A 12142-nucleotide genomic window follows, 5' to 3' on the forward strand; every position below is an offset into this window, starting at 1 on the left:
CCAAAACTGCACGAGAGAAACTTTCATCCCATGTGACAGAGGCAGGAAAAAATCCCTCAACCAAAAGAAAAAGCACTGGGCCAGTGATTATTAAATGGAGCAGCGACTGGGTTTTCTTCATCTTTGATACATGTGATTATACATATTTAGGGCTTTCCCCTGGTCCTCACTGCCATGCATTTATCATTTTCAGCTTCAGCAGGAAAGGCATACGTGTAGTTATGCCATTAATGTTTTCTACTGACGTTTTTCTTTTTAGGCTGATATGCAGCAAAAGAAAGAACCCGTTCAGGATGACTCCGATCTGGATCGCAAACGACGAGAGACCGAGGCTCTGCTGCAAAGCATTGGTATATCTCCAGAGCCACCTCTAGGTACTTAGACGTGCTTTGCATTGTTATTCTTTAATTTGATCTATGTGGGATATACCATGTCCAGTGTTTACTATTCTTTTGACTGTGGCTTTTATCTTTTTTTTTTTTTTTAAGACATTCTATGGCTTATGATTCGAGTTGCATGCATTTCGGGAACTGAGGGGGCTGGAAGGAGAAGGGAGGAGAGGTTGGAGAGCCATAAGCATTTTGCTGTCACTGACGGATTCAATGGTGAACTTTCTTCACCATGTTACTAGTAGATTATTTTATACATGTTAAATGAGTTGCCACTGGGTAAATGGAAGAAATCTTAGAATTTCTTATGAAATTGTTCTTCATTTCCATTGCTGAATCTCAAGCTCTCTTTGCCAGTCTAAATACCATAAGTCTGGTTATGAATTTCATAACCATTTACAGGCAGAGAATGATCCCATAATGAATATAGAAGCCTCAGTGGGAAATCTGAAGGAAAACTTATAAAGGTGGCAGATTAGCAGCTCGTTAACAAGTTGAAATTCATTTGATGTTATTGTATATCTTGATTTCATTGCTAATTGGCATTTTCACTGCACACCCCTCCTCCAACTCATTCATTCCCAGTTACTGTCCATGACCTCATTTTATCCCTAAGGCTTGAGTACTGTACTATTCGTTTTCTTTGTGTTGAAGGTAACTTATGCATATTGTGTTTATTTTGCCACTTACCTGTACATGTCTCATGTAATAATTTGTTTCATTTTTCTTTTATGCTTTTGTTTTCCATACATTTAAGAGTAAGCCTAGGGTGTCTGTAAAACTACATGATATCCAGTATGGCAAAACCCTTTTAAAAGAAGCCATAGAAATAAATATAGTATCAAGTCTCCCCTTCAAAATGATTTGTTTTCTTTTAATTCCATTATGGCCTTTTATATTAAAATAAATTTTTATTTATTTCCATAGTTGCTTAAATTAAGAGTAAAAATTATCCCATGTGTAACAAAATGGCAAATATTTATAGGCATAGGAAAGGAACAATATATAATATGCCTACAAATTATTAAGTATTGTTGAATATAATTTAATATATACACACAAAATTAAAACATGAATAAAAAGTACTTTACACTCAATCTCAATTTGTGGTAGGTAAAAAATCATATGTCTAAATCATATATTAGATGATATAATAAGCCCCAATAAGATTAGATGACTTTGTTTAATTTCTTCAGGTTATGGAGGATGTAACCCATGGGACATTTGACTGATGGACCTTCTTGCAGGAACTGGGAAACATTTTTGTACTTAACTGGCATCTGATATAAATTAGAAACATTGCAATCAATTATATTTGTGCCTCAGAAAAGCCTTTTATATTTTGTCACAGTATGAACGCTGGTTGGACACAATAGTAGTACATACTATTCTCTTCCACCTTACATGAATCCAGTAATTATACTTTAAGAAAACAACAGACAAATATCCCTAAACCATGACCAAGTTTTGAAGTATCCTTGCACCCCTGCCAAGGACCTGGCAAGAGACCCCATTTTCATTTTCACCCATCTTTCCACCTTACCCTTTGAGTTAGCACAGAGGGTAATCAGTGAATTAATTGTGGAACCACATGAAAATTACCAGCTTCTTGACAGATCTTCCATTGTGTTATAGGATTTGGGCAAAATAGTTAAGCCCTTTACCCTATTAAATAAATAAAAGGAAATTGCACATGATTGAAACCAAATGGGAATCCACACTGATGCACTGAAGTTTCTTTCTGTCCATATGGCTTCTTTGGCATCTGTGATATTGAGAACCCGTTGAATCATCTGGCCTGGAGCCATCCTGGCTATTTGGTGTAGCTATTCTATGAGAAGGACGTTTGGTGTGTATCTGAAGGATAGAAGGAAAAAAATACATTTGCATTTCCTTTAGCTTTTTTCTTTTTTTAATCCTTGCTTTCAGATTTTTCAGCTCCCGCTGCCCTTGATCTTTGAACTAGTTTCTCCTGTCTCCAGAGCGGCAGTTTACATCTGTGCACGTAGCAGTGTCTCCAAGAGCTGCTGTAGGCAAAGGAAAACAAGTCCCAAACAGTAAACAGTGCAGCGGGATGAAACTATTAATTAAATGTAAAAATAAAGCAGCCTGGCATTTTCCTTTGTTTTGAATGAGATTTAAAATTACCACGTTCAACATTTACCCTTCCTCCCTGTCACTGAGGCTCTCATAGAAAACGCAGTTTATATTCTACAGACCATGCCTTTCCCTCTAAACGCAGTCACACAACAGACTTCTGACTTTCCTTGACCATTTAAAAATGATCCAAAACTACTTATTTCATAATTGTTTAAGGTTTTATAGACACCTATTTTATTTCTTAATAGGTCACATCTATACTAACAAAATAATGTGAAGAATCGGAATTATCTGGATAGCTCATACTAGACAGATATTTAACTTGAATTATCTGGGTAGCTCATACTAGAGAGATATTTAACTCGGATTATCTGGATAGCTATTTTGATTCTCCATTTTATTTTGTTAGGGTGGACATGGCCTCAGAATCCCTAAAGTTAAGTTTGTCTAAATTCATTTCAAATTTTAATTTCCAAAATATGAAAAATTCACTTGACTTTCTTCCTTTTCTTTCCTGTTTTTTTTTTTTATTCCTTATCCCATAATACTTCCTGGACATACAACCACTTTAATTTGGCCCATTCGTTTTGATTTGTCTGACACTGCTCTTCACCAGTGCAGCCGCTGCATTTTTTAACATGGGATACCTGTTATTTTCATTATTTAGTCCCAACCCCTATGTCTCCCTCCTCGAAATCAGTGAGCACTCCCAGTGAAGCTGGAAGCCAAGACTCAGGAGATTTGGGGCCATTAACAAGGTAAGAATTGTCCCTTTAAAAGGCCGTGGTGGGATGGCAGTAGTACCAAAAGCACTATTAGAACCATGTGAAATGTGCGTGCATTTGCATGTACACTCAGCCATTTTATGTTTAAATTTATGGCAGTGTGCTATTTTTAGTGGTATAACAATGATCTTGAACACTAGAAATGGCCAACGATCATGGTCCTCTCTTGAGTGGGCGAACTTAATACCGTTGGTTGGTTTTGCTTGACAAATGCAAACATGTCCATTAGCCTTGGCCTATGAAGAGCAGGGAAGGACCAAAGATAAGTGGCATAAATACCCAGCTTCTCATTATTCTTACTTTGTTTTTGGTTTCCATAAGAATCTTTGTGACTAGAACACTGAGATATTCTAACCCTAAATTTAATGTTTCACGCATCTTATTTATTGGCTTAATAGAATTGACTAATTTGAATACTCAGTGCTCAGGATGTTTTTATTATTATCATTAGCAGCAGCAGTAGTAGTTATAGTCATGGTACTAGTAATATCAGGGTTTTCTGCTTGGGTTTAGTGAATTAATTGCCAAATTTTCATGACAGTGTGTAGACTCAGATGATGTAACTTCTGAGTGTGGATATGGACACTCTCTAATTTGGCCACTGAAGAGGTAAAAATGTTAAAGGCAGGAAGAAGTAGGTTCATTAATATAGATGGAGTCACAGCAACTGTCTTAATCCAGTTGCCTTCACCGGGATTCTCACATGCAGGTGCCCACATGTGGGTGCCATCAGTGAATGTGGTAACTGGGGAGCAAGCACCTTATTCTTAAAACCAGGTGACCTCAACACAGCTCAAGCTGGTTGAACTCATGTGGAAACATGGACCTGATTTTTCCATATCTTTCATATTTTTGGAAGAGCTAGAAATTCACATACTTTATCCAATGTTATTTCAAGTGGTAATGACTTTTATTAAAACAGTTATAGGCCAGATTTATCCTGTGAGCTGGCAATCTTTAACCTCTGGCTTCAATGCTTAATTTTTTAAAAAGATCATAAAATATTATAATCAAACTTTAAATAAAAAAGAAATAATCATCCCCAACACTACTATTATAACAAATAAGCTCATCTAGGTCCTTTTTAATCCTTGTGAACCTTTGTACATTTCTTGCCACCATATGAATTACTGGGAGAGAGGTATAAAATTTTGTATTTTTCTTTTTTTCACCTAAGGTATGATCACAAACATTTTCTTCTGAAGGTACACTGTTTCGAAACAGGCGTGGGTAATTTGGTAGATGAAAATATGGGTAGTCTATTCGTATTGGCTGGAACTGCAGGCTTTTTTCTTTTTGCCTTTTGAAACCAACATGTAAAAGTGGCATTACCTTGCCCATTTCTGCCTGTTGGTGTGCTTCAGGCTTGAGTATTTTGTTTTGATAAGGCTTTTCAAAACCAGTGGCCACTGCTTTCAATTTAGAAAAAAAAAAATGAGAAGTACAGGGTTTTTATGGGCACAAAGCTGGTTTATTTTAGCAAATCACCTTTGTGATTTGGGGCAGCTCACGTCTTCTCTCATCTTGCTCTTTGAACACTTCAAAAGGTCTTTGAGGGGAAACAAAGTAATAATAACACAGTTGTGTAAGACCTAACATTTATTCAAGGGCTGGCACAATATAATCATGTTCCATAGGGGGTCCGCGGGCCTATCATTAAGTTAATATATGTGACCGTTTCTATACAATGACGGTGTGTGTCATTCCTGCCTAGCTTCAAGGGGTGCAGTTGGCAGCAGTAAATTCTATTACTGACTTCACAGTTGACGAGCCCTTTTGAAAACTTTCGAGAGAAAGCCGACCTGGGCTGTTAGAACTCTGGGGACAGCAGCAATTATTCCTTCTTAGGGCTCATCACTCTTCATTTCTCTCCCCTTCTTGGGTGATTTTTATATTTTTAACTTAGTGAACCACTTTGAGAGAGGTGGAGTCCACTCCTACCCCACACAAATACTGACTACCTTCAATTCTTTGTAGGAAAGTTCTGGCAAGACTGGGTAACTAAAAGTCAATGAGTAAATCCCTGGTAAGTGCAGGTTTCATAGAAATGCAAGAAAATTGGCATTGACAAAATGATAGTTTTCAGAAGAACCAAGCACAGAGTTTGTTGAGGAGAACACATTAGGAACAGCTTAGAGAGTGAATCCTGCCCTTGTTTTGAACTTAGGAAAATTCCACACAAATGTATGCCTTCGCTTTAATAAAATAAATGTGAGAGTTAAAATTGCAGAAGAATGTTATACTTCAGTTTTTAAAATTCCACTTGGAACGTCTTTTTAGGTAGAAGAAACATCTTTGAAAATAATTTATATTCACTTTAACACTTCATAAAGCATTAGACTGGGAAAAAGAACTTGGTAATTCTAAAGAGTATAACTCTCTGGTCATAAATTTGACGATTTCTGTGGAATTTGGAATCATTGAAAAGTGGGAAATCTTTCTGAAGATAACTTAAGAATCAAATGACCACATTTGGTTGTACCAAAAGGTACATGTAAATTCAGTGGTTCATTTTCCAAAATTTTAAACCAAAGCTGAAATTTTATTTAAGAAGCCAAAGTTAGTAAATATTTTTTATAATCCCTGCAACTGACCAGTCTGCAAATTGGCTTACTTAATGTGCCCTATTTTAGAGAAAAGGTTAAAATGGTGCTCTAAGAAAATTATAATAACAATCCCTTTTATTGGTTTTAAGAGTAGTTGAATAAATTTTTTAAATGTGTAGAGAGTAGAAATATATAAATATTCAACTATACTATTAATAACATGATTTAATATAAAGTGCTATAATTTATTTTGCAATTTCTGCTTCTATTGTTATAGTTCACGTCTTATTTACAATTTATATTGGTGGGTTTTTTCCTTCTACTCTTGATCCGTTATGGTGGAATAGTCAAGCGCCTTGAGCAAACAACAAGGTCTTAGATTAAAAAAAAAACAATTTTATTAATAAAACATTTAAAAAACTAGTTTTATAAACAAAGGAAAAAATTCTTAAATATGCTATTTGTAACTGGAATCCAACAAAATATTAAAAGAATACTATGTTATGGTTAATTAGTATCAAGTCAGTAAGGCAAGAATATTTTAGTATTGGAAAATGTATAACCATAATTCAGCATAACAAAAGGTCAAAGAAAGTGATCATTGAGGTATATACTTAAAATATACTTGAGAAATTTTAATGCATTCCTATATTTTAAAGCATAGTAAAGTAGGAGTAGAAACACATATTCTCAATATGGTAAAGAATGTTAATCTGAAACCCACAGTTTACATTTTTTTATAATGTAAAGAGTAGCACATTAGCACTTTGGAGTCCTTGAAAAAGAATGGCTTCTATCTAAATGAGCACATGTCTCTCTTCCTCAGGAAATGCGAGAGGGACTAAGTGATCTTTGAGGTTGTATCCCTCATCTTTGATAAATATTTTTTCAGTGAGCTATGATGCTGCTTAGTATGGATGAGGACTCTGTGGCGCACAGAGAGCATAAGTAATTTTCTTGAGTTCATGCAGAGCAGAGCAATAGTGCTAGGTTTTATTGTAGGCAAGTGAGTTCACATTTCCACAATCCTGTTCCCTACATTATCTCTAACAATAAGTGATACGTGACCTACCCCAAAAGGTTATTGTGAGGATTAGACAGAGTAATGTTCTGGAAGGAGTTTGGCATATTATATGTATGATTTTTTTTCATATTTTGGCTTAGCTATTTTCCCAATGGAGAGATAACTTTGTAGATCCTCTCATAGAGCAAGCATACTGATGTCATTTTCAAAATTGGTAAGCATGCTTACATCCAAATAATGATGTAAAAATCACGAACATGACAAGGCCATGTTTTAGTCTGTGGCCGTAGAGACCACTGTCTGGGTTGCCCAGCCAAACTCATTCATTAATCTTCAGGTACCAGCCAGAAATGTAACCCATCTATGTGACAGTCATTCAGCTCACACTTACTATTCTCATTCATATGGATGACTCACCAGGACTTGGCCCTGGGACTCTTCTCATGCTCAGTTGGGATTCCTTTCAGTACCCAATGATAAAGCTAAGCTAGAAGCTGAACTGGCCTACAGAAACCTAGAAAAGTGTACTGACCTCATAAATGTCACCTGAAACCAGGGCACAGGCTACAGCCAGTCTCAAATCTGTCCCAAGTGGACCAAAAAAAATTCTTTAAACAAACTTCTCAATGTGATAACACACTGTACAATCTCCTATTATAATAAAAACACCCATCCCATAACATCCTTAACAAAATAGTCAGAAGAGAAGACTTCTGATGCGTATCTTTGGAGAGAAGTACCATGGGAAGATGGAAATAGAATTCATTTTTATCCTCTTCTTTTGACCACCTATGGTCTTAACCCCATCACTGAATTCTGTTTTCCAGTCAGTCAAGACATTCGTGTTGTCCCCCAATATTTTCTTTTTAACGATCTCTTATTATAGGAAAAATACTTGTGTGTTTTATATAATTAGAAAATATAAATGAGCAAAAATTAAGAAAATAAAAACATCATCTTCCTACCACCAGACATCAGCACTCTTAACACCTCAGTGTAATTATATGTCTCATATAATACATATATTATATATATATGTACATATAATACATATAATATGTAATGGCAAATGACATTACAAATGCCATGTACTTAGTATAGAGGAGGACTCTGTGGTGCAGAGTGCATAAGTAATTTGTAATGACAAATGACATCTTACTATAAAAACTGTTGAACCTAATATTCTCATCAAGCATCTCTATTTTTCTATTCTGATACATTTTCATCTGTATTTAATACTGTCCTCAAAGTGCCCCAGTTTCCTCCAACATAATCTTATGGGATTTAAAAGTGATAGCTATCCTCCTAATTAGCAGCATCTATCAACCCGAAACTCCTGTATCTACAGATTTTCTCTATGGAGGTGAGGCCCTTAACAAGGGGACCTTAATGCAGCAGGTGGAGAAATATCTTCTGGAACACTAAACAGGAGAACAGAGAACCAAAGGAATGGATTAGAGGACATTCAGGCCTTCAGCTTTATGTGTACTCCAGGTTAGCATTCAGGGACAAAGGGACAAATTCCTGTAGTCCTCTCTGCTCAATTTGAACATTAGACCTCCACATAGTTAATACTATTTAGTTGCTCGATGACAGAATACTTTAGTGAAATACAGACATTTGAAATACTCAGCCCTTCCCTCTCTACTGCCTAGTGAACTCTCAAGTAAAGAAATTAGATGGACCTAGAATAATTCATCTGTGGGCAATTCATGCTGGCTGCACAATTCATAGATAGCACTTTCTTTACTGAGTGACTCTAGGAGAAAAAAGTATGGTTAGGGGCCACTTGGGCCTAATACCCAACAGAAAATCCCTAGGACTTTCATATTTATCCACAATCATATTCTGCAGGGTTCTTTGAAACTAATAAGCCTCAAAAGTCTTGACACCTTTTAGTGTTTTCATTATCTTCCAAGATGTTATGATGAATCAAAGGCCAAAGGGAGGCCTAAAGAAGGTATTAGTAAAGGTGAAAACTTATGAAAAATAATACAAGACTATGGGGAAATTGAATAAGACTATCAAATTTTTTATGCAAATATTTAAAAATTAGTATTAGTATTTTATTATAATAAAATTATGGTAAGAGGAGTTGACAGGATGCTACCAGCTAATTGGACTTTAGACTGAGTTCAGTGATTCAAGACTGCTTAAAAGTCAGTCTCTTTGAAAATTAAAATAAGATTTATAACATAGAGTTGTCTCTGTAGGTATCACATTAACTGATACAGCTGAAATTTTCTGATATCTTATCACTCTGTCTTCAGACAGAATGTACTGTGTGTACCCATATGGTTATAGTAACACCGTAGGCATCTATTTTAGCAAGGGATTGCTTAGCTTTCTTCTAGAGAAACTGCTTGAACAGAAGGTCTTCTTTGTATGATTTAGGAAAAACATGTCCTTGCTCTATAATGGGAAGGCACGTCCATGCTCTATATATTTCTTTTTGAATTCAGCTTAGCTGGCCTTTCTGTGTGGCTTAATGAGGCCCAAATCAGAGCTCCATGTTAGGGTGCAGCCAGCAGAGGAAAGATTGTAAAGTAAATTCACAGTAAATTAAGAAAAAGTCTTTCCTAAAACAGCCTGCCACATGTTTCAGTAGGTAGTGCATTGTTCCAATTTTATTTCTGACATCAGAAAATCTTGATCATCATCGTTGCCAGTCCTAAGTAAGAAAATAATCGAGGGTAGCAAGTAAAACATTAACTCGTTATTTAAATACCATCTTTACTTAATCAACATCATTTTAAGGAATGTGACAGATTGAGTGATATGTTAGATTTTTAAATGTCCTTATTATTCAGTGTATTACTTTGGAACTGGCATTTTAAAAATTAGACATTTAGTGATGACATTGACTGAATATTTTCTGTTTGGCACTATGGTCGCAAAGTCCCAAACTGTTTTCACTGGCTCATTAGTAACTAGTGATTTGTTTGACAGAGAAGACATGTGGAACAACAGTTCAGAGGAACTGTGGGGACCAGGGCAGCTCTGTCTTCCGCCCTTGAGCTGTCTCTCTTTTTAGAAAGAAAGGGAGGAACATAAAAGTTGGGTTCCAGTTTCCAGTGCCTTTGCTTTGGGGACTACTTAAAGTTACTGAGTCTAGTTAGTAGAGAAGCTGCTCTTTTGATCCTTAGCACCAACCAGCAATGCAGTCAACATTTTAAAGACAAGCTTTCCTTCTTCAGTGTGGAATTGAGTCTGAAAACTCTCCTGGGACCATGTGATGACATCATGACGTGTAAGACGGTTTCTTATAAATGCTTTGGTGACTATTAAGGAAGTTAGGCAGACATGCCCTGATTTATTCTTTCATCTTTTTTTAAAATAAAGAAAGTAGAAACTATTTCTTTTGGCATCAACTTTTCCTCGCTATTCATACCCATGTATAGAAAAGGCAGGTAAGAACTGTTCATTTGTTCATTCATTCATCTATTCATTCAGTAAACGGTTGGAAATTTATTATCTACAAGTTACTATGCTTGACCTTTAAGAAATACAAATATGAGGAATTATTCTTACTTGAAAAGCATCCCCCTCTAGTAATTTGACAGATTTAATTGGAAGCCATCTAAGACTATGTTGCTGTGTAGTTAGAGCTCTTAAATATGTGTACTCAGAGATGAGCAATACAGTCATAAGCCACTATTCCAGATACTCTATAATTAATTTGTAATATATTTGAGTGTGCCAGTGATTTTGATTTGTTGCTTCTCTTCGTAGAACATGGGCACAGATTGGGCACACTCGGTAAAGGTTTGTTAACTTAGGTGTGTATGTGTGTGCCAATACATTCTTGCACTTGTGTGCTATTGTGCATGCACAGCTTGTAGGACTGGATGGGATGTGTGCAGGAATGAGAACCCAGGTGAAAGCAGGGCAACTCTCTCAAAATCTTCAGATTCTTTTCTATTCTTCTATTCTTGTCCTGTATAGAGACAAATTGTTTCTGTGAATGAGGCTACTGAGGACAAATATATTTGGAGTAGAGAACATTTGAGCTGGGTCTTCCAGAATGCACAAATTTTGGACAAGTAGAGACGAGAGGAAGGAATTTTAGAAGATAGGTTGTGGAATGTACGGTGAAACCTCCACAGTTGACCATTTTCCTATGCTGACCTCCTCCTTAAGTTGATTTAATTTTCATAGACCAGACATGTACCACATGGAAGTACTTTATATTGACCACCTCCACATGTTGACCAGTTTGTTACAGTCCCTGGGTGGTCAACTTATAGAAGTTCTATTTTATATTAAGGATTCTAACTAGAAAAGATCAGCGTCCGGGAGACTAGGGTGACCATCGAGATTGCTGGAATTCCTGGGGCTTCCATAACTGCAATTGTTCACTGGATTCACCTGGGAATGTGTTAAAAATACCTAAGCCACAAATACCGATGCTCTGAGATAAGGTCCAGGCCGCTAGATTTTTATAATGCTTTTGAGCTTCTAAGAACTAGTCTTGGGGGAACCATTAGTTAAGAAGGACTGAAGGGACATCTAAACCAGAATTGTAAGAGTGGACAAGGGGAAGAAAGTTGAGACAAGGAAGGGTACGTGGATTGGGGTGCAGATGTTTTCAAAAGCATGTGAAAAAGTAAAACTTGGAACTCAGTGGCAATGAGGACTTTGGGGTCATTTTTTATTGAGTATATATGGACATCTTATGCATTTGCCTAGGGTTAGAGTTCAGAGGTGAGAAGGCTTAGAGAATGCCTGTCTCTGGGGGGTATAAAGAATAATGGCCCTGCCAAAAATATGTGAGACAGGGAGGAAAAGAAATGAGATTTTGAGGGTCAAGGAAATTAAGAAAAAGAACTTGCCATAAAGAAGCCAACAATAACCAGAATTAAAGCAGTCAAGGATGAAGAAGAAGAATTTACACTGGGATTTGACAATTTGAAGGTCATTGTTGTCACCATCACCACCATCACCATCATCATCACTTTTGTTATGATTACCTAGGCTATTTCATTTTCATAAGCTGAGGTTCTGGGAACAAAATTAGTCCAACAGTGATTCTTTTGTTGTCATTCTTGCCACATACTGGCATGTGCACGGATTATTGCTTCACCAAAATTGCTCATTTAAACGCCACCCACAGCATATGAGAATGCCTCAGCCACACAGAGTGTTAGCATGACAAATGACATTTCTTAACTACTGCCTTCCAAATATTCACTGGACAACTCTTTATTATAGCCCAAACCCATAAAAGACAAGAGCAAAAGCACTCTTCAGGGAAGAATTCTAAGGTTTTTTATTCCGAGGTCTAATAAAGATAGAAGA

The 12142-nt window shown here is 36.4% G+C and overlaps 1 protein-coding gene across 3 annotated transcripts in view; it reads left to right on the top strand.

The window, feature by feature from the left end:
• DYNC1I1 (dynein cytoplasmic 1 intermediate chain 1) overlaps nt 1-12142 on the top strand; it is a 321862-nt gene that overhangs the window by 37507 nt on the left and 272213 nt on the right. For all 3 annotated transcript variants that reach the window (XM_003782687.3, XM_023519229.1, XM_023519232.1), the window contains exons 3-4: nt 260-374; nt 3157-3247. In XM_003782687.3, the coding sequence (XP_003782735.1) occupies nt 260-374; nt 3157-3247 (206 nt within the window). The remainder of the gene's footprint in view (nt 1-259; nt 375-3156; nt 3248-12142) is intronic.

The sequence above is a fragment of the Otolemur garnettii genome, unplaced genomic scaffold (assembly GCF_000181295.1).
Source record: "Otolemur garnettii isolate 467f Iridium unplaced genomic scaffold, OtoGar3 scaffold00005, whole genome shotgun sequence".
Taxonomy (NCBI): domain Eukaryota; kingdom Metazoa; phylum Chordata; class Mammalia; order Primates; family Galagidae; genus Otolemur; species Otolemur garnettii.